This window comes from Anolis carolinensis, chromosome 5 (genome assembly GCF_035594765.1).
Source record: "Anolis carolinensis isolate JA03-04 chromosome 5, rAnoCar3.1.pri, whole genome shotgun sequence".
NCBI classification, from domain to species: domain Eukaryota; kingdom Metazoa; phylum Chordata; class Lepidosauria; order Squamata; family Dactyloidae; genus Anolis; species Anolis carolinensis.
Window position 1 is genome coordinate 85,932,866 of NC_085845.1, and position 23,159 is coordinate 85,956,024.

The 23,159-nt window shown below is 39.3% G+C and overlaps 1 protein-coding gene and 1 long non-coding RNA gene across 2 annotated transcripts in view; one reads left to right on the plus strand and one right to left on the minus strand.

Moving 5' to 3' along the window:
* Nucleotides 1-1,414: 1,414 nt before the first annotated feature.
* Nucleotides 1,415-6,597, minus strand: LOC134299738 (uncharacterized). The gene is made up of 2 exons (XR_010006982.1): nt 4,920-6,597; nt 1,415-4,368 (listed from the first exon to the last, which is right to left on the minus strand). It is a non-coding gene; the product is annotated as an uncharacterized LOC134299738 (long non-coding RNA).
* A 92-nt stretch (nt 6,598-6,689) lies between these two features.
* The window catches only part of ptpn12 (protein tyrosine phosphatase non-receptor type 12), a 79,754-nt gene continuing 63,284 nt past the window's right edge, over nt 6,690-23,159 (plus strand). The window contains exon 1 of the mRNA XM_003221488.4: nt 6,690-7,071. Coding sequence (XP_003221536.1) covers nt 6,973-7,071 — 99 coding nt within the window. The 5' untranslated portion in view covers nt 6,690-6,972. The remainder of the gene's footprint in view (nt 7,072-23,159) is intronic.

The following is a 23,159-nucleotide window of genomic DNA, read 5'->3' on the forward strand; positions in this document are numbered from 1 at the left end:
TATGAACCAATTCAAGTGTTAAGATCTCCTGAGGAGGTCCTGCTCTTGGTCCCGACGCCTTCGCAGGTGCAATTGTTGGGGACAAGATACAGGACCTTCTCGGTGGTGGCCCCTTGGCTGTGGAACTTTCTCCTCAGAGAGATCAGGTCGACCCCCTCCCTCTTGGTGTTCAGGAAAAAAGTTAATACCTGGTTGTGTGGGCAGGCGTTTGGCGAGCGATAGAATTACTGTATAGCATCTTACAAGTATATAACATCATATCACAACATAAATGTAGCAGCTAAATGATATATTCAGGTTGGTGCAATGATCAAAATGTTTTTATGATGTGTATATGCATTATATTTTAATGATTTAATATGTATTTATATGTCTGCTGATTTTAGTTAATGGTATCATATATTGCTTTGTGTATGTATATTGTGGCATTGAATTTGGCCAGTTTGTAAGCTGCTCTGAGTCCCCCCACTTGGGGTGAGAGAGAGCAGGACAGAAGTATAGCAAATAAATAATTTGTCAATTTACAAATTCTAGATTCCCAGTGGTGTACATAACTCTTGGTGAGTACAGCCTTTGAATTAGTCTGAGAAACGCACATATTCATAATAACTTTTCTGACCTTTCCAGCTCTAATTAAAATGTTTTCTCACAGGGGGAAAACTTCAGACCAACATTTTAACTTCCATTCCTATTTAAACATCTAAATATTCCAATGTTCACTGATGATATTACACTATAAAATTATGATAAACCAACAGTTGTTAATTATATCAGTCAGATGCCATCTGACCAATTAAATTGCTCCTGATCATGAACATAAATCGCCAGGTTAAGCACCATATAGCTAGATATGTAGATTCTTGGTCCTCTGTTACTATAATGGTTGGATGGCATAAACCACATCCCCATGTTGCTCTCTGTTTCATGCAAGGAAGTCATGTGTTCCATTCCTCCCTAACATGTTTAATTGTATCTTCCTGCTCTAAATGGATTTAGTTTGATCCAGCAGTCATATGTCTTTTAATTGTTTTGGCATCTTAAATGTCAAAACAAAAAGATGCTAATTTTTTTTTTTTACTTTCCACAGAGAAGTAATATTTTTCAACTTTTGAGTCATCCTGTTTATTTTTTTATTGAATTTCTGGACAGAGTAGCTTTGCATCCTGGTTCCATTTCCTGTTTATATTCAAAACAATTTTGCATCAACAACATGTTGCTCAGGTTCTTTGGGGTATATTTCCTTCCACTTCTCAAATAGATATTGTAGTGCAGCTCAGGTATTGTCTTTAGATAAAGAAATCTGTTTAACTACTTAGTTACAGCAGCAAGAATGACTTATGCCAAGGTTGGAGGCAAAAAACAGGCCGGATATAAGACTATGGTTCAACAAAATCATAGAAATTATGAACATGGATAAATTAACATATTTATTATCAAACACCCAAGGCAAGCCAAGGAAACAAACAGATTGGGAATTAATTAAAAACTACTTAAAAAATGAAAATTGCAAAATGATAGTATAATGACCTATGGATTGTCTCAGATCAAGTAATAAAATGGAGAAGAAATAATATTAAAAGATAAACAAGACAAGAGATATAAGTGCACTAAAAGGATAATACACAAAGCATCACACAAAAGAAGTAAATTAATTTTATGTAATTATATTGAGTATGTATGTGTAATTTTTGGTGTGTTCTCTCTCTTCTTTTTTTAAATTATTATTTTTTGTTTGTTTGTTTTGTGTCCCCCCCCCTTGGACACTTGTCACTCCCCCATAAGTAGTTGTATATATGTTTCACACTTTTGTTAAATGTTTTCATTAAAAATTAAAAAAAAGAAATCTGGATAAACATTTACTTGTATTGAGTGTGACTAATATGGCTGATATAAAATATTTCAATGTTAAGAACTTCCTGTGATCCACTATCATTTATTCCTTAACTAAATGCTGACAAACTGTTGACCAGATTTTTGTACTGTGAAGTTTTCATATGAGATGATGATGATTACTATTATTTATTATTTATTCATGTGTATCCCTCTTTTCTCTCCCATCAGGGATTCAAAGTGGCTAACAACAAGGTATAAAACATATAGATACATTACGACAAAAAGGAGATAGACATAGTCAATAATAACAATTAAAACATACAGTAGAGTCTCGCTTATCCAACGTAAACGGGCCGGCAGAACGTTGGATAAGCGAATATGTTGGATAATAAGGAGAAATTAAGGAAAAGCCTATTAAACATCAAGTTAGGTTATGATTTTACAAATTAAGCACCAAAACATCATGTTAGACAACAAATTTGACAGAAAAAGTAGTTCAATATGCAGTAATGCTATGTAGTAATTACTGTATTTACGAATTTAGCACCAAAATATCATGATGTATTGAAAACATTGACTACAAAAATATGTTGGATAATCCAGAACGTTGGATAAGCGAGTGTTGGATAAGTGAGACTCTACTGTAATAAGATAATTAAACCGTAATAAAAGGCATTACAAATTCAAATACAACCAGCACTTTAGGTATAGATAAAAACTAAATAAAACAAATAAATAGATAAATAGATAAAAACTAAATAAACATAAATCAAAGCCATTATCCTTCCCATTGCCACTTGTCCAGATGTTACTATGGTGCCTATTGCTCTTGTATTAATCTTCATTAAAGACCTGATTCCAGATAAAAGTTTTTATCTGATGCTTGAAAGTTAGTAGGGAGGGGGCCATTCTGATGTATTTCAAAAGCGCAGGATGAAGGCCATGGGCTCATGCAGGAGTCCCCCAGCACCACCTTCTTAACCCGACCCTCCAGGAATGAGTGGAGCTACTGCAAAATAATACTCCCTAATCCCACTGCTGAGTGGCGGTCTAGGAGGATGCCATGGCTGATGGTATCGAAAGCTGCTGAGAGGTACTGGAGAACCTCTCCCACATCATCAGACTGCACCAATTTAAAAAAATCAATTAAATAAACAGTAAATAAAGAGCAACACTATGAAAACTGGGACATTCCAGAAAGGAAACAACCAGAGCCAGCTAACACCTTTCAACAAAGAATTCCCCCAGGAGGAAGCAGCCAGGCTTTGAAGCTGTAAGGCCATTAAATGCTAATCAAGGGTGACTAATTGGAGCATTCATACTTACTGCACCGAGACTATTCATTGTTATGCAACCTGGCCAACGAAGGATTTCACAAGGTAGAAAACGGCCAGGCATGCAAGCAGCAAGACTAGTCACTGCTATTCAACCTGGACAACCAAAATTTCCCCTAGATAGAAAACCCCAGGCTTTGAAGCCACGAGGCTACTCCGTCCCATTCAATCTGGCCTAGCAAGGATGCCCTATGTAGAAAGCGGCCAGGCTTTTAAGCTGCAAGACTATTCAGTGCAATTCAAGCTCCCCTACAAAGGAAGTAGCCAAGCTTCAAAGCAGCTCTTTGATTGAGAGTGCTACTTCAGCTCGCCAAACAAGGATTCCCCTAGGTATAACACAGCCAGGCATTGAAGTTGCAAGGCTATTCAGTGCAATTCAACCAGACCAACAAAGGATTAACCTTGGTAGAAGATGGCCAGGCTTTGAAGCAGCGATACTACTCTGTACTATTGAAGCTGACCAACCAAAGATTCTCCTAGGTAGCAAGCAGCCAGGTTTGAAGTAGTGAAGCCATTCATTGCAGTTCTAGCAGCCCAAAAAACCATTCCCCTAGAACGCAGCTACCCAGCCCTTCAAGCAGCACACCTATTCCATTGTATTCCAGCTCACCAAACAAGGATTCCCATAAGAAGAAAACAGCCAGGCTTTGAGGCTGCAAGGCTATTCACTACTATTCCACTTAGTCAACAAAGGATCCCAATAAGCCACAGCTGGGCACAGCTAATATTGTATAAGGGATTAAACACATGTCTCCAGCTGTAAGCAGGTAAGCTAGCACTTTTATTTACTTTAAAAACTAGGCATAGAAAAACTTCCTTTTGGCATGCAAAATTTTGATTCCCTCCACCTCTTCAATACATCTTTTACAGCACTTTAAGGGATTCTTCATGGCAAAGAATTTCTCCCATCTGCTGGATGTCCTGTTACTGTAGTTTTCAGTCTATATACCATTCCTTCCACTATAGGCTCCCCACACCATAAATCATGGAAAGTAAACATGATCCACAGGAACCTCAATGTCATTCCTCTTTTTTCTAGTATGTTCAGTAGTAGCACTGTCAAAAGAGTCCATTGCTTGCTACAATATCTTCACAATCTTGGTTGAATCACCCAAGTTATAATTTGGACTGGCATGGCAGGTGTAGTCCTTAGCATTCAGCTCTTCTGGTTTCCACAGTAGTGGGGTCAGTCTCAACACCACTAATGGAATAATAACAAGGTATTAAATATCATTAAACATTCGTATGTACAATAAATGAATATAATTTTCAGATAAGCAGTTACAAATCACAATCAAACTGTTGCATTGACAGTATGAAGAATAGTCGTGGCATTCACAAGAAAGAAAGAAAAATATAAGGAATTCAATGTGATAAAAGATTTTGTATTATGTACTTGTTTGTAGTCTTATGTGTGCTGCCTTGAGTCCCATTTGTGGGAGAAAGGCGGGATAAAAGTAAACAAACAAACAAACAAACAAACAATAAAAGTTTGGTTCACATTTGTAAAAGTAATGCCTGATTTCTCTATGCTGCCAAAAGAATGTGAAATAATGGAAGGAGATATTAAAATGTTACCCCTAATATTGTATCTCTAATATGGAAACCTAGCCAAGTCATCATTGGGTAACTATACTGGTGTGAACCAAGTTTTATTCGCAAGTAATATGTGTATGTTTCTAGACTTTGACAGAACAGTGACCCCCATGTTCCCTTTATTAGTATAGATTAGTACAGATGCCGTGTACTTACTTACTAAAATTGCTTATTGTATTTGGCCTCAGTTGCCTGCTTCCTGAAGAGCAAGAGACAAATAAACTTTATGTTTCAAACTTATAAACTGCCTGGTACAAAAGGTCAGCAGGGTTGCATTCCGTAGCACATGCCCAGTATAACTGCAAGTTGGGAGGCAATTCTGTGGATGGAATTTAAGAAGACAATACAGAGTCTCACTTGTCCAACATAAACGAGCCGGCAGAATGTTGAATAAGTAAATATGTTGAATAATAAGGAGAGATTAAGAAAAAGCCTATTAAACATCAAAACAGGTTATGATTTTACAAATGAAGCACCAAAACATCATGTTAGACAACAAATTTGGCAGAAAAAGTAGTTCTATACGCAGTAATGCTATGTAGCAATTACTGTATTTACGAATTTAGTACCATAATATCACAATGCATTGAAAACATTGACTACAAAAATGCGTTGGATAATCCAGAACGTTGGATAAGTGAGACTACTGTAACATAAAAACAGCATCATCAACAGCCAGTAGTCTGAGCAGTAATGGATAAGCTCCAACAAAGATTAAAACCAAACATACCGTAGATCAAAACATACAGTAGAGTCTCACTTATCCAACATAAACGGCCCGGCAGAATGTTGGATAAGCGAATATGTTGGATAATAAGGAGGCATTAAGGAAAAGCCTATTAAACATCAAATTAGGTTATGATTTTACAAATGAAGCACCAAAACATCATGTTAGACAACAAATTTGGCAGAAAAAGTAGTTCTATACGCAGTAATGCTATGTAGTAATTACTGTATTTACGAATTTAGCACCATAATATCACAATGCATTGAAAACATTGACTACAAAAATGCGTTGGATAATCCAGAACGTTGGATAAGTGAGACTACTGTAACATAAAAACAGCATCATCAACAGCCAGTAGTCTGAGCAGTAATGGATAAGCTCCAACAAAGATTAAAACTAAACATACTGTAGATCAAAACATACGTATCTCAATAAAATCAATGACAATGCAAGAAGACCATTCATAAAAACAGCATCATCAACAGCCAGTAGTCTGAGCAGTAATGGATAAGATCCAACAAAGATTAAAACCAAACATACTGTAGATCAAAACATATCTCAATAAAATCAATGACAATGCAAGAAGACAATACATAAAAACAGCATCATCAACAGCCAGTAGTCTGAGCAGTAATGGATAAGATCCAACAAAGTTTAAAACCAAACATACTGTAGATCAAAACATATCTCAAAAAAATCAATGACATTGCAAGAAGACAATAACATAAAAACTGCATCATCAACAGCCAGTAGTCTGAGCAGTAATGGATAAGATCCAACAAAGATTAAAACCAAACATACTGTAGATCAAAATATATCTCAAAAAAATCAATGACATTGCAAGAAGACAATAACATAAAAACTGCATCATCAACAGCCAGTAGTCTGAGCAGTAATGGGTACTAAAAGTCAGGGGGAAAGGAACTGGGCAATAGAATTTCAGAACAGGGCTGGTGGACAAAAAATGCAGTAAAATAGAAGTAAAAGAGCTTCAAAGGGGGAACAATTTAGGGGTGGGGAAAAAGAAGGAAGTTTCTCCAGAGGTAGGAAAGGAAGAGGAGGAGGGCGGGACGGGGAAGCCGTTGGGCCAATGGCAGCGGCTTTCGGGGCGGGGGGATCCAATCGCCGGGTAGGACGCTGGGGCGTGGTTGCTCCACAGGGAGGAAAGAGGCGGGAGTGTGTGGACAGCTTCTGCGCCTGCGCGGGAGGAAAAGGCGTGTGTGACTCTGTGTGTGTGTGTGTGGCGGAGAGGAAAAGGGGGAGCTGAGGAAACAGCCGTGTCGCTTCGCCTTCCCGGCTGCGGCTGCGTGAGGGAGCAGGGAGGGGATGGAGGCCGGGAAGTGGTGCTGAGGGAGGGGAGAGGAGGAGGAGGAGGAGGCCAGGGCGGTGGCGAGGAGGAGAAGGAGAAGCCGGTTTGCGCGTCGGCGGCGCCTGAGGCTGGGTCTCTTCCGCCCCAGAGAGGCCAGGCGGGAGGAAGGGAGGATGGAGCAAGAGGAGATCCTGAGGAAATTCATCCAGCGCGTCCGGGCCATGAAGGACACCGACCACAATGGGGAGGACAACTTCGCCACCGACTTCATGGTAACCCTCTCGTCTGCTGTGAGGGGAAGGAGGACAAGGACTGGGTTGGGAAAGAGACTATACAAGGCATGGGCAAACTTGGGCCCTCTCTCCAGGTGTTTTGGACTTCAACTCCCGCCATTCCTCACAGCCTCAGGCCCTTTCCTTTTCCCCCTCAGCCGCTTAAGCGGCTGAGGGGGAAAAGGAAGGGGCCTGAGGCTGTGAGGAATGGCGGGAGTTGAAGTCCAAAACACCTGGAGGGAGGGCCCAAGTTTGCCCATGCCTGGACTATACTGCTTTCTGTGGAGAAGGCCCTTCCTGGGTGCCTCCCTTCCCCCCTCCCCTTTCTTTCCCTCTTCTCCATCTCTGAAAGGAAAGGCTGCCGCCTGCATCCTCTTCCCTTTCCTCGCAGCCCTTTTCTGTGGGTGTGTGCCTTTGCTAGGAAGCCTTGTGCGAAAGATATCATGGCTCTTTATTGGTTTTTCGTTCCCCCCTCCTCCAAAAGTCATTTTTAAAAAATGCACTCCTCTGCCTTAAGAATGGGATTTCTTCTTTCGGGTTTTGTTACCAGGTATCTAGGGAGGATGTGTGTGATCTCTTGTCTCTGCAGCTCTTCGCCGCTCAGCCTGCTTGGATTGGGAATGAGAGTCTTCCTGCCACAGCAGCTTCCCAATTCACTATTTATTTATTTACTATTTATTTCCACCCCGAAGGGGACTCAAGGCGGCTTACGTATGGCAACCATTAGATGCCTTGAAAACATACAAACAATGACTCAAAATCAATTATTTTTTTTAAACGAATACATATTAAACAATGACATTATTAAAAAACATTTATATTCAGTATTACAATCACATCATCCAAAAATCATAGTCCAATTTATTTTATTTATTTCCATCATTTCTATCCCGCCCTTCTCACCCGAAGGGACTCAGGGTGGCTCACAGTCTGGCAAAATTCAATGCCAATATAGTCCAAAATTCAATGGCAATAGTCCAAGGCTGTTCCATCGTTGAATTGTACGTAATTCCAGGTCTACTATTGCTCTCTACTAATTGCTGAAAGCCTGATCATTATTCTCCTCCTGTTTATCCCTCTGACACACTCTGTGCGCTTAGATGCAGTCTCAATTTGTATATATTCCAACATCTCTTCAAAGCTTCCTCTTCTTGTAGGAACAACATTTGTATATTCCTTAATACATGGCTATATATGCAGATAGTGGTGACACTTAAGAGCAATGTGAATTTTTCTACGAATTGTTCTGATTACTTTCTACAGAACCACAAGTCCTCAGTACATTAATTGGAAATATTATTTTTTGTGTTATCGAAGGCTTTCATGGCCAGAATCACTGGGTTGCTGTGAGTTTTCCGGGCTGTATGACCATGTTCCAGAAGCATTCTCTCCTGACGTTTTGCCTGCATCTATGGCAGGCATCCTCAGAGGTTGTGAGGTCCTCACAACCTCTGAGAATGCCTGCCATAGATATGGGCAAAGCACCCAGAGAGAATGCTTCTGGAACATGGCCATACAGCCCGGAAAACTCACAGCAACCCATTAATTTTTGTCTCAGTTCGTCTTGTTCAGCGGGGCTGCAGGGCTTTGGCCGTATTGCTGTGCAAGATCTGATCAATTGATGGCTTGGGAAGACACATTCTGATGCAAATGTCAAATGGAAGGTTTGCCCAAAATGCAGGGAAGTGGCTGCAGAATGTTGCAAAAGACCAAGGGACTGTTGAAAGATGTGTCAGGTCTGAGGCGTGGAAGAGGAAGTGGACTTTAGGAAGTGGTTTCCTGATCCCGGATGAGGTGGCATGGGAAAGAGGAATGGCTCTTCTGGCTGAAAGGCTTCTATTGTTCCTGAGAGGAATAGCAAAAGATCAGGAGAAGAGAAGAAGCCTCACAAGATCCGCTGGGATTGAAGTGCTGTACTTCATTTCTACTTAATTTGATGCACGTTTTCCAAGGCTTCAAACCACGTATAGCTTTTTGAATATATGCTTGAATCTATAATATAGTTGAGAATGCTAGCTATCATAAAGTCTTTGATCATAGGTCTCTTGTTTTATATGTAGTACAATCATGATTGTAGATACTACGGTACTTCATTATCAAGAAAGTCACATAAACGAGGTTAGAGAATGCAATCACTTTGTAATCATTGTACTATTAACAAACATTGTACCAAAACCAGTGTTCCCATATGGAAAATTTATGAAATGTTTAACTTGTTCTGCATGCAGTATCGTAAAAGATTGCCTGATTGCCAATACAACAAAGAGAAAAAGGGTTAACAAATAGAAGGGTAAGGTGGTTATAGATGTGACACTTCATGATTCCTTTAACGTTCGTAAATGTGCTGCAGCAAAAGGGACTTGGTTTATAAGGTGCAGCAGTCATTCTCTTAAATAATGTATTAATGGACATTTTGTAAGCCATCTCCTAATAAACTATAGGCTGTTTTAGATTGAGATGTGAAGATGAAACATTGAAGGAAGAAACGTTCTTTTATTTTTACTGTGTTTGTACACCATTTTTCAACTACTGGTAGTGATTTCCAGGGATCCCCACAACAAAATAGCTTTATTAGTTTCATAGGCTTGCATTTTCAAAGAAAACACACATTCTTTTTTTTAAAAAACACCCATATTTAATAATATCTTCAGTCATAATTGTCCTTGACCTATCTGCTGCATCTTAACATTTTGGTTTTGTTAATCTTAATTGAATCAATTTCATCCAGTGGCTTACACAAAAGTGCCGCTGTCTTCTGGGATGTAAATAGCTTCAAGTCTTTTTTATTGCATTTCTCATTTTTCTATCTAAATTCTTGTTTTATCTCGATTCTGCCTTGGGCCTGATATTTTTTCCCCCATGTGGAAATGGATGTGTATTTGTGTATATATTTTTAAAATGAAAAATGTTCTATAACATACATTTTGAATAAAGTAGGTTAATATGCATTACTAGCATTTATTTTCCCTGTCCACATTTTTCAGATGCACACATGACCTTGTGTATATTTTTTCTTTGCTAAAATGTATTGTGAGCCTTGAAAATGAAGGATTTCTTGCAACAAAATTTTGTGTTATCTTGTCAGTCTCAGTAAGTAGAAAATAGGTATTTCCTCAGATAAATGTATATTGGCCAACTGCTTTTACATTTGTAGCCTGTGTTCATCTTCTGCATGTCAGATTTCCCTTCCTTTCGCTATTCCTTCACTTCCCAATATTGAATTTTTAAAAGCCAATTCCTTAGTCTCTCACTGCTTTCCTTCTGTACCTTTATGGACAATTTGATTAATTCTTAGAGCCCCTGCTACCATATCTCAAACCTGTTTTTCCATTCCTGCCTTTCATGCTCAAATATATGTCTTGGAGTCATTTTGTAAACTTGTCTCCTTTGTTACTATCATTTGATGATGAGCATAATTAGCATTTCAGACCAAACTCCCTGCACTGCTGCTTCTGACACTGTTTCTGACATTGTTGAGGAACCCGACTAGAATGCTGTTTGTGCACCATAGTAGTACAGGCAGTCCTCAAGTTACAAACAAGATCGGTTCTGTAGGTTTGTTCTTAAGTTTAATTTGTATGTAAGTTGGAACAGGTACATTTTTAAAGTGTAACTCCAGAAAGATAGAGAGAACTTTGGATAGCACAGAAAGGGGTTAACATCCCTGTGGTGTTTATTTTGCTGTCTGTGCCCCTGTTTAGAAGATTTCACCTCACTTTCTGTCCCTGTGAGAATAGGATTTTGAAAAGTGGATTGTTGTGGAAACAAGGATTGGTGAGAAAGCTTCAGTGGAGGCACTTTTTCCCCATGATAACTCTTTCAGGAGTGAATTCCCCTTTCAAGGAATAGATTTCCTGTTGTCTCACTCCTGTTCTTGAGTCATTTGTAAGTTGGATATTTGTAACTTGAGAACTAGCTGTAGTTGTATTTTTCCCAGGCCACTCAGTGATGGTTAGGAAAGGCAGATGAAATCTCCAGCTTCCAATTAGCCCATTTCTCCTATATTTTATTTCCTTCTGGGGTGCTGTGTCCACAGCCTCCTTTCTTTTGCTGCCATTGCCCATTGTAGTCATGTTTGCATAATGCATTAACAAGATTCCCATCTCTGCCTTTCCTTGTTCAATGCATGGAATGCTCACATTATGATTGACCCTCAACATTCTTCTACATTATCATTTGGTTTCTTAATATGACATAATAAATTGCAAAGGAATCCTTTATACTCGTTCATTTAATTCTCGTTCATCTTCTTTTTTGTCCTTGCCCTTGTTATAGCTCCCCACTGTGGTGAGTTTAACCCAACTCTTGTAACTTTGGTATTTTGCTGTTATTAGTACTATCCATCTGTTGTCCTTGTTCTGGCTTTCTGTAAATGGATTTCCTTTTGAATGCCATGGCTTTGCTATGCAGGCATGTCAACTACTAAACAATATAATAGTATTAAAATACTATTCTCAAGTTCATTTTTGATGAGTTTTTGCTTTTATTTCCCCTCTTCCACAACTACCGTATAACAATTCACTGGGCAGCTGATAGAAATGGGAAGTTTCCTAATTTTGTTCTCTGGCATGCAAGGATATCATTGAGCTGACCAGTTATTAAGCCAACTATCTTCCCCTCTAAAAATGGTGGGAGTGGTTGTCTTGAAGAGAGGGCCAAGTACCTCATGCATTTTTGTACTGCTGATCATTCCCTACTTTGACTGTATTGGGCCAGTCCTGGCTTTGGTTGATTGTATACAAGGTCAAAGCTCATAGCCCTGATGTAAAGACATGCATCATCTTTTGATTTTTGCTTTAACTACCTCATTTTTCCCTGTTTACTTACTACCTTCTGCATTTTGTTACTTCTGTCTTGAAAAACATTTTTACATTTTTGGTGATCCAGAAGACTTTTCTGCACAGTTTATCTACTCCCCCAGTGGTGTAGTGGATTAAAGCCTTGTGACTTGAAGGTTGGGTTGCTGATCTGAAAGCTGCCAGGTTCGAATCCCACCTGGGGAGAGCGTGGATGAGCTCCTTCTATCAGCTCCAGCTCCATGCGAGGACATGAGAGAAGCTCCCACAAGGATGATAGAAACATCAAAACATCCGGGCGCCCCCTGGGCAACGTCCTTGCAGACAGCCAATTCTCTCACACCAGAAGCAACTTGCAGTTTCTCAAGTTGCTCCTGACACGAAAAAAAAAAATCTAGTGGAGCCAAAGTGCATATTTCTAGCTAAAATGCATATTTTTAATCTTACTGACCAAAAGTGTTAAAAATCTTGTCTATCATTGTTCTGTACTTTCTGCCTTGGTGCTCATTGTGTCTCATTGGTCATTTTTGTGTCCTTTATCAAAGTATTTGATTATGACCTTTTTATACCAAAGTCTCCTTTGAGAATTAATTTGTGTCTTCTGCCTTTTAAATAACAATCCCCTTTCTTTCTTAATTGCTTTTCAAAGCTGTTAGCTTTGTTTGAATGTTTTATTGATCATGTTATACTATAATTATGCTGAATATTGCGCTGAGTACTTCTAGTAGAATAGCAGCATATTGCTGTTGAAAATATTTCCAGAGTTGTAACTATGTTAGTCAGTTGCTGCCAAAACAAAACCTTGTGCTTTAAGACTAGTACATTTATTATGCCATAAGTCTTTGTGAACTAGAATCCTCTTTGGCTATGCCTTAATAAATCTGTCAATCTGCAAAGTGCCACAAGACCTCATTGCTTTTCTTCCTGTTGTCCATAGGATACAAACATGTAAGTCTTTCCAGCTTTTCATAGAGTCTTAGAGTTGGAAGAGACCACATGGGCCATCTAGTCCAATCCCCTGCCATGCAGGAAAAGCACAATCAAAGTACCCCCAACAGATGGCCATCTAACTTCTGTTTAAAAGCTTCCAAGGAAGGAGCTTCCACCACACTTCAAGGCAGAGAGTTCCACTGCCGAACAGCTCTTACAGTCAGGAAGTTCTTCCTATTGTTCAGGTGGAATCTCCTTTTATGTAATTTGAAGGCATTGTTCCTAGCCTCCAGGGCATCAGAAAACAAGCTTGCTCCCTCCTCCCTATGACTTCCCCTCACATATTTATACATGGCTATCATGTTTCCTCTCAACCTTCTCTTCTACAGGCAAAACATACCCAGCTCTTTAAAATGCTCCTCATAGGGCATGGTCTCCAGATCTTTGATCATTTTAGTTGCCCTCCTCTGGATATGTTCCAGTTTGTCAATATTTCTTTTAAACTGTGGTGCCCAGAATTTGTGGTTCTCCATGGTATTCAACACATTGTTAGCATATTATCGTTATTATTATCATTTTCTTCTTTAGAGGTAATATACACTGGTACTTTAAGAATTAATGAGACAATATTGTCAGATTTCAGTTTGTAGCCTAGAATCTTTAATGTACAGTGGGGAAATGAGAAAGAGAGGAACATGATGATAAGGAGCAAATAATATGAGCAATTGCTGTTCCACGTGCTTACAGCTTGATTGTAGATAGGAATAAGGAATTAGAAGATAAGACTATGACGAAAAGATGAGTCCCTTTATTCTCTTGCAGTCCTACCAGACATTTAAGCACAACATAACATTGTCATTAATTTTTCTATTCTCATATTGAGTTTTCAATATATATGAGGTGGGAATTGAAATAGCATATGCTAGCTGTTACAGTTAAACACATGAATGGTGGTAGACAGGTATTGCTGCATGTTATTGACATTGTACAAGATTGAAAGATACAGTCCTGCAAGAAATAGTGTTAAGGAAATAAACTTGAGTCCAGCTTTCTAGTCTAGTGTATTCCAGATATTTTGGAGTCCAGCTCAGATCATCTATGGAGGTGGAATTCAGAAAGAGAAACTTGCAGCAGAGAGTTACAATTACACCAAGGTTTGGGAAAGAATGCACAAGAGAGTTTGTGTCTCAATGGTATAATATGTTCCCTGCAAACAGGTTGAGTCACTAGTATGCTCCATTCAAAAGATAAGGGATGAGATAATGTGGGAGACCTTTGTGCAAGACCTTAAGAAACTGATGCCAGTTAGACAACAGTAGACTAGATAACAGTAGGTTTGGTTTTGTATAAAGCAGTTACATGTATTTAAGAGTGGACAAAGTTGTGAGGGTAGCAAATAATCTAGGCATGGACCAAATACTACTACTAAGAATATGAAACAACTGACTATTGGCACGGATGATGAAATCTTCAAAGAATAAATTAGGAATGCTGTCAGGAAACAAGTTGCTGCTGCTGCTCAGTCGCATAGTCGTTTCCGACTCTTCGTGACCTCATGGACCAGTCCACGCCAGAGCTGCCTGTCGGCCGTTATAACGCGCACCCAGTTCCTTCAAGGTCAGGCCAGTCACTTCAAGGATCCTATCCATCCATCTTGCCCTTGGTCGGCCTCTCTTCCTTTTTCCTTCCATTTTCCCCAGCATCATGATCTTTTCCAAGCTTTCCTGTCTCCTCATGATGTGCCCAAAATACTTCAACTTTGCCTCAAAACAAAGTTATGAAGGTTGAAATGGGGAGGGGAGATCTGGAAAACTATATTATCTGCAACAGGGAATAAATACATAGTATTAACTTCACAGCATAAGATGTAGAATGAAGAGTGATCAGAGACATGGCAGATACTAGTATGATTTTGTAAGAAGGCCATCATGATGACAACTAGAGTGGGGAATTGAGTTGTTCCAGAGAGCTAATACAAGGAGCCTGTACCTTTTCCAAAGTAAACTTTTTCCAATAGGTGCAGTGAGCACGAGGACATCCCTTTTCTGTTTTCCCCCATGCTTCACTTATAGCCATTTGGGGTGAAATTTGCCTATATGCAAATCACTGCTGACAATTATGTGAGGATTTATAAGATCCAGAATAAATTAATAAAAAAGACACCGTAGCTTTTATGATAAACTGACCCAGTTCAACATAATTTACCTTATTTCAACAGTTGTCCCCATCAACAGCCTATGGCATATCTTTTATTGATCTAATTAGCTCCTTCAACTTTTTTTCTTTTCTAAGTTTAATTTAAATGATCTCACTCACCACTCATTTTTACTCAGTTCTTAACACTTTTGTGGTAAGAGGGCAGTGGAGGACTGATAGTGGGGGTTTTTAGTCCAGTGTCTCCGAGGACAAGGAACTGATGAGAAAAGCACACTGTAAACTGGGAATCTTTTCTGGTTCAATGGTTAGAGAAAGAAGTGGATAGAGATGTGGTTGTCACAAAGTGTACCAAAGATTCAAACCGTATGGTCACAAATGGCACAAAATATATAAACGTAGACTGAACATGCTACTACAGCTAAGCCTTAGGCAAGTAAATGGATGAGAGAATTACTGTTTTTCTCAGTTCTAAATACAGGCCAGGCTAATAATAGAAAGGATTCTATTCTTGATCAGGGAAAAATCAGCAAATATTTTTCCCACATCCTTTATAATAGATTGATGTTTTATTTCATCAGAATAAAAGCAATCCCTTTATTTTCAAAGCAATAGTTCACACTTTCACATGTTCTAGAAAATCAAAAGCTAGCTAGATGTGTGGAATGAGCTTTTTGGTTCTCTAAATTGTGTTTCATGATACAGATGTTAGTGCCATGATATAAAAAAAATACCTTATGCTGGCCAAGAACTATGCATGCTGATACAGGTTTCATATTTGGTTTGTTGATTCAGTACAGATGTACCAGGAATCTATGGGTTCCCATTGTGTGAGTGAGCTATGATGAATTTCAGTCTTTCCCGTTTTTCCATGGCTGCAAAATGCAGACAAAATGTTTGGGTTCTGCTTTTAACATATTATTACAATTACTCATAATACTCACTCAGATGAGGGGCTTGCCTAAAGACAAACTAGAACAGGCTGTCTTTTAAACCAAGGTAGATCAGTGACTGGTTCAAGATTGGGAAAGTAGTACGGCAGGGCTTCATACTTGCAACCCTCCCTATTCAACTTGTACGCAGAATACATCATGCGACGTGCGGGGCTTGACAAATCCAAGGCCGGAGTTAAAATTGCTGGAAGAAACTAACAACCTTAGGTATGCAGATGATACCACTCTGATGGCCGAAAGTGAGGAGGAGCTGAGGAGCCTTATCACCAGGGTGAAAGAAGAAAGTGCAAAAGCTGGGTTGCAGTTAAACATCAAGAAAACCAAGATTATGGCAACCAGACTGATTGATAACTGGAAAATAGAGGGAGAAAACATGGAGGCAGTGACAGAATTTATATTTCTAGGCACGAATATCACTGCAGATGCAGACTGCAGCCAGGAAATCAGAAGTCGTTTACTTCTTGGGAGGAGAGCAAAGGCCAACCTTGATAAAATAGTGAAGAGCAGAGACGTCACACTGGCAACGAAGGTCCGCATAGTGAAAGCAATGGTATTCTCCATAGTAACCTATGGTTGCGAGAGCTGGACCATAAGGAAGGCTGAGCGAAGGAAGATAGATGCTTTTGAACTTTGGTGCTGGAGGAAAATCCTGAGAGTGCCTTGGACCGCAAGAAGATCCAACTAGTCCATATTCCAGGAAATAATGCCCGACTGCTCAATGGAGGGAAGGATACTAGAGGCAAAGATGAAGTATTTTGGGCACATCATGAGAAGACAGGAAAGCTTTGAAAAGATCATGATGCTGGGGGAAATGGAAGGAAAAAGGAAGAGAGGCCGACCAAGGGCAAGATGGATGGACGGTATCCTTGAAGTGACTGGCTTGAACTTGAAGGAACTGCGGGCGGTGATGGCCGACAGGGAGCTCTGGCGTGGACTGGTCCATGAGGTCACAAAGAGTCGGAAACGACTATGTGATTGAGCAGCAGCAGCAGATCAGTGATGTTCTTCTAGATTAGTGTTTCTCAAACTGTGCTCCTTCAGGTGTTTTGGATTTCAGCTCCCAGAAATACCAGCCGGCTTACCAGCTGTTAGGAATTGTGAGAGCTGAAGTCTGAAACATCAGGAGGAGCACAGTTTGAGAAACACTCTTCTAGGTGTTTACTTCAGCTTTCACAGTTCTTCACCAGTGATTGTGCTGACGATAGCTGTAGGCCAGAAACATCTGAGTGGGATGTAGTTGTCCACCCTAGTTTGAAAGAAACCACAGTTCCAAGTTCAGGTGTAATGGGAACATATGTTTAGATGTAAAACTTAAAGTAGGTGCTTGTCTTTTTCTTGTATGTTAAAAAGGAGTGAGGAAGAAACATGAATTGGACACTTCTTGCCATTTATGTATAGCAATGGTTCTCAACCTGTGGGTCCCCAGATGTTTTGACCTTCAACTCCCAGAAATCCTAACAGCTGGTAAATTGGCTGGAATTTCTGGGAGTTGTAGGGCAAAACACTTGGGGACCCACAGGTTGAGAACCACTGATGTGCAGGAACTGGGGTAGGCTATTTCCAGAAGTCTCAAGAACTACAGATGCCTACCCCAGGCCTAGGAGGCTATCACCTTATGCTCCATTCTTAAGGGCTCTTGGAGGCTATTTTGTAATGTGTTTTTGTTGTTTCTCCAAACTTTAAAATGACTGCAGACTGCCTATTCACATCTCCTCATGGGTGGAAATCAGATTTTCTTTCTACATTTGACCTTTTTTGTACACTAGAAAAAATCTTGTTTTAACCGAGACATAATTTTTTTTTAATGTTTCATGTTTATGTGTGTGTGTGTGTGTGTGTGTGTGTAAATATATAAAAGTTTGGTAATATGTGTATATTGTAGACAACATGTATAGATAACAGTTTTCATAACTCATTTTGTCAATACTCCAGTGATTTCAAACCTGAAAATGACCTTCAGCATACTTGAGACTAATGAATTAATTACATTTTCCATTCTTGTTGTGGGCCCCTGTGAAATGCTACAGGTTGACCTATACAGATTATATAATTACAAACATTTGGTTTTGCTCTGTGAGATTCAGAGTAAAAAATCCCTAGTTTCGAAGGATAAATATAACTTCTCTTTGGGGTTCACATTCATTAAAGCTTTAAATAGACTGAACCATCATGAGACAAGGTGTATTATTTTATGATATGCAGAAACTATGTAATCTACTGGACCTTTGTAGGCCTTTGAGGCAGGAGCATGGTTTGAAGTTTTCCTCCTTAAATGTCCATCTTGGTGGAAGCACCCACCCACCACATTTGTGACTGCTGGAAGGAGGGAGGGTAGGAGAGAGCTGTATTGGTAAATGAACTCTATCTTAATGTGTGTGGAATTTTTGTGTGGGTGTGGATAGTAGGGTCAAAATAATGTTCCTTTATGGCTCCTCCAATATTCCATATTCTGCATGGAAGTTTTTTTTGCTTCAAAGCTTTATTATTTGAAATGGTATTAATAGTAGGTTATATTTTAGAGGAAGGAACTGACAAAACTACTGTTCAGTATTCCTTTTCTAATAAAACCATATGAAATTCATGAGGTTGACATAACTGAACAGGTAACTTGAAGGCATGTGCATACATTGGTAGTAGGAGGGTATAGGGTTTTTTTTTCGTGTCAGGAGCAACCTGAGTTGCTTCTGGTGTGAGAGAATTGGCCGTCTGCAAGGACGTTGCCCAGGGGACGCCCGGATGTTTTTGATGTTTTTACCATCCTTGTGGGAGGCTTCTCTCATGTCCCCGCATGGAGCTGGAGTTGATAGAAGGAGCTCATCTGCACTCTCCCCGGGTGGGATTCGAACCTGGCAGCCTTCAGGTCAGCAACCCAACCTTCAAGTCACGAGGCTTTAGTCCACGGGGGTATAGGTGTATAATTAGCATAGTGTGGATATATATTCTCCAAAACAAAGTATCTCTAATCTTTATTCAGTGGCCAGTCAACATCAACAATTTTCCTTTCATAGCTTTGTCAATATTTTTAAATGTTCTGGATTCCTTTGTATGCAATTCTTGTAAGGAAGCCATAGCAAAATGTAGTAGCATATATTCCAGAATATGATAGTTTCCTCCTTGTTTGGGAAAGGCTTGACTTCCTGTACTCTGTTATAACTTGCACCCACCCCAGAAGCATGCAATTGCAACTAAAAAAATCATAAGATAATAGTTTTATAGTTTTTTCTAATCAGCATAGCTGGAAGGTTATCTTGTTTTAAATCATCACTTAACCTCTATAGGTTGAGTTTAAAGTCCATTGATTTTAATCCCCTCCATTTCTAGTGTAAATCATCACTGCCTCTTCTCCTGATTTTTTTGTAGAGGGCTACAGTAAGTAGAATCATAGCACTGGAAGAAACCACAAGGCCATCTAGTCCAACCCCCTGCCATGCAGGAATACTCCTGGCAGATCGCCACCCAACCTCTGCTTAAAAACCTCCAGAGAAGGAGACTCCATTACGCTGAGGCAGTATATTCCACTGCCAAACAGCTCTTACTAACTGGAAGTTCTTCCTAATGTTTAGGTGAAATAGTTCCCCCCCTGCAATTTGAGACCATTGCTCTGTCTGCAGATCAGCAGAAAACAAGCTTGCCCACTCTTCAGCATGACGTGCTTTCAAATATGTCAGTGTGCTGCTAATCTTGAGTTTCACAGCCATGAAAAAACACTGCTGGTTTTACTGATGTTAAAAAAGCATGGCACGGAGTTCTGTTTCCCTCAGTGGCCAGCCGGTTGCCTCTGGTAAACCAACAAACAGGTCATCAGGTCATCAGTCCTTTTGCCTTTTCCTAGGAAATGAAATTCAGAGGCATACAGCTTCTGATCCTGAAGACAGTGCATATATGTCCATCAAGTCTAATAGCCATTGATAGCCTTATCCTCTGTGACTTTGTCTAATCTTTTTGAAAGCTGTCTAAGCTGGCAGTCATTGTTGCATCTTGTGGCAGCAAATTCCCTTGTTTAGCAGTACACTGTGTGATGTAATCTCTCATCATTTAACTTCATGGAATGTCTCTGGTGTCTACTACTATAAAAAGGAGAAAATATTATGCTTATTTCCCCTGTGTATTCTGTACAGATCTTCTCTGTTGGTCCCATTTATCTTTTAAAACTAAATATCCCTAAACATGGTAATTTTGCCTTGAGAGCAAACAAGCACTCATTTTCCAAGTTCTTTCTCCACCCTTTCCATCTTTTAACTATTAAATCCCCACTTTCTTGAGGTGGAGTAACCAGAGTGGTGCTTTTATTCAAAGTTGGTTATGTCATTATTGTGTATAAAGGTATTATGATGTTTGCAGTTGTTTTAGGGCTTTTGTTTAGTGATCCCAATCTAGAATTTTCTCATCGCTGGTTCGCACTTCCAGCCACAAAGTTAAACCTTTTATTCAGCTATCTGCTGTGATCACAAGATCCCTTTCTTCATCAATCACTGCTGATGAAAGGCTGATCAGTATATATGTGAAATTTCTTTTTCCATGGTATGCATCATCTTATACTTTCAAACACAGTAATAGGGTATTGAACGTAATTGTCCAAGTTCACAGGTAATTTTGGAGTTCTTCTTTTAGAATAACCTGGTGTCATCCTATGTATTCATTTCATTACAGTGTTAACTTGTAATACTAGAATTTATTATCAGGAAAGCGCTAACTTCAGTAAAATTATTCTGTAATAGAACAACTTTTCTGGCACAGTCTTTTCTGTCTCCAAAAAACTATGAGAACCATATTAATATGTTTAGTGATACATCTATGGTAGATACATTCCTGGACTTTTCTTGAATATGCTCAATCACAAATAGTAGTGAACCATCTTGAAATGAAGGATTTCTAGACCAATGATACTATAGAATTGCACTTGAAGACTTAGGCCCCCTCTTCATTGCGATACAATCCAGAAAATCAAGGCAGATAATCCACATTATCTGCTTTGAACTGGATTATCTGACAAATAATCTGGATTTTATACAGCTGTGTAGAAGGATCCTTCGAAGATTTCTAGAAAGGACATATTTTGTTGGATATGGATAAATGAAAACACAAGATACCAGTCCTATGGTTACGGGGATCACAATGTAGTCTGGTCTTGCAGTGAATAGTAACTTGGTTGGTGACACAAAATTATCAAGAGTGATTAGAACAATTAATAATTGCAAACAGTACCACATCCAGCTGGGATAATGCCTTTAAAATGTCAACTGATACTCATTTTAATCAAGTGTTAAATTTTTCATAGTCCTAACTTCATATGTAAACTGATAGGATTTCAGTTGGCCAGCAATAGTCCAAGAATGTGATCTTAGTGTTATGGCTAATAGCTCAAGGAATATGTTAATGCAGTATGCAGGTGGCTCTGAAGTGATGCATTTTGCATTGAACATAATTGTAAAGCAACAACAACTCAGAGAGATCTATGTATTTGGCATACTGTATATAGTTTTGGCCAGTATTCTTGAAAAGCAATATTGCAAAGATACGAGGGTTGAATGAAAAGTAATGCCTCCACCTTCGTAACTCCTCAACAGATGGCAGTACTGGTAAGCGGCAGGTACTGACTTGTTCAGTAGACACTCCTCTACAGTTCCATTTGGCGGGAAGCCTTAACATTGAACGGTTGTGTTGTTAAAGTGCAAAGACGGTTGGTCAATGCGACTTAAGCAACGTGCAGTCATTGAATTCTTGACAGCAGAAGGTGTAAAGATAGGTTTACTGAGGGAATTATATTTGAATGAAACAGAGTGTTTGAGGATCGGGATATTTGTAGGGATACGAAGTTGCTTGTTTATAAAGCTATTGTCCTCCCAACCCCGTGATATTCCAGCAAAATGTGGACTGTTTACAGACATTACACTCAACTTCTGGAACAATTCCATCAGCATTGCCTTTGAAAAATCCTGCATATCTCTTGGGAAAGCAGGCGGACAAATGTCAGTGTACTAGAAGAAGTAAAGACGATCAGCATTGCAGTGATGCTCCTCCGCTGGACTGGCCACATTGTTCGAGTGCCCGATTAGCAGCTCTCCAAGTGGTTGCTCTACTCTCAACTCAAGAATGGAAAACAGAATGTTGGTGGACAGGAAAAGAGATTTCAAGATGGGCTTAAAGCTAATCTTAAAAACTGTGGCACCAAGAACTGGGAAGCCCTGGCTCTCAAGCGTTCTAACTGGAGGTCAGCTGTTACGAACAGTGCTGTGTAATTTGAAGAGGCACGAATGGAGAGAAAAAGGGAGAAACGTTTCAAGTGGGAGGCACGTCAAGCCAACTTTGGTCGGGACCACCTTCCATCTGGAAATTGATCTCCTCATTGCGAACATGCAGATCAAGAATAGGTCTCTACAGTTGCCTATAGATCTACTGCTAAGAACCTACACTTAAGACAATCATACTTGGCCACTATGATGACTACCTCCTTCTCATTTTGTAAGCAATTAAGACCACATGAAACTTTTGCCTGATTTAAATGAGGACACTTCTTCAGTTACTTAGTTTAAATAAATTAAGGTTTTTAATCAACCGAACATATCATCTGTTGCATCTAGTGATGTGTGAGAATGCTTGCATTACACAGCTATTCACTGCCATCCCACAGCCCCATCAGTGAACCGACAACCAGGATCCCTTTGTCTAAATCTCTCTGTTTTGGCTCACTGGACATTTTAGTGGAAAATTCTTATTGTCAGCTTTATTTCTCCCCTGCCCCCATCTGCCACACAGAGATAAGCAAACCTGCCTTTCAGCTTTATTATAAGGAATGCTGAGAGGACATGTGAAATATATTGCACACTTCAGAAACCATGCTGTAAATTCCAGTGTTTGGTGGGAGCAGAATAAACTATTCCTAAAAGAAGTAAATGTTGCATAGTTGACGATTTTTTGGCACAATATTCTAGGCATGTATGGTATATGAGGATGCACAAGATTTATATGAAACTCAGACTGCCTTCTACATTTTTGCTAACTTCTTTGAAACTTGGATTGAGTTTCTGTTAAGAAAGTTCATAGTATTATAGTACGATCAAGACCAGTTTTGAAAATATGATGCTTGCAACTAAATCTTATTTACACTAGAACTAGGATCACAGTCAGTGCTACCAGTATCTTGCTTCATACTTAGTGAGAAGCATTTATTGTATTGACTATGTATTAAATATGTTTTAAACTTGCAAATTTTCTATTTTGTATGATTGTTTCTTTTAATGATGTATTGTTTTAG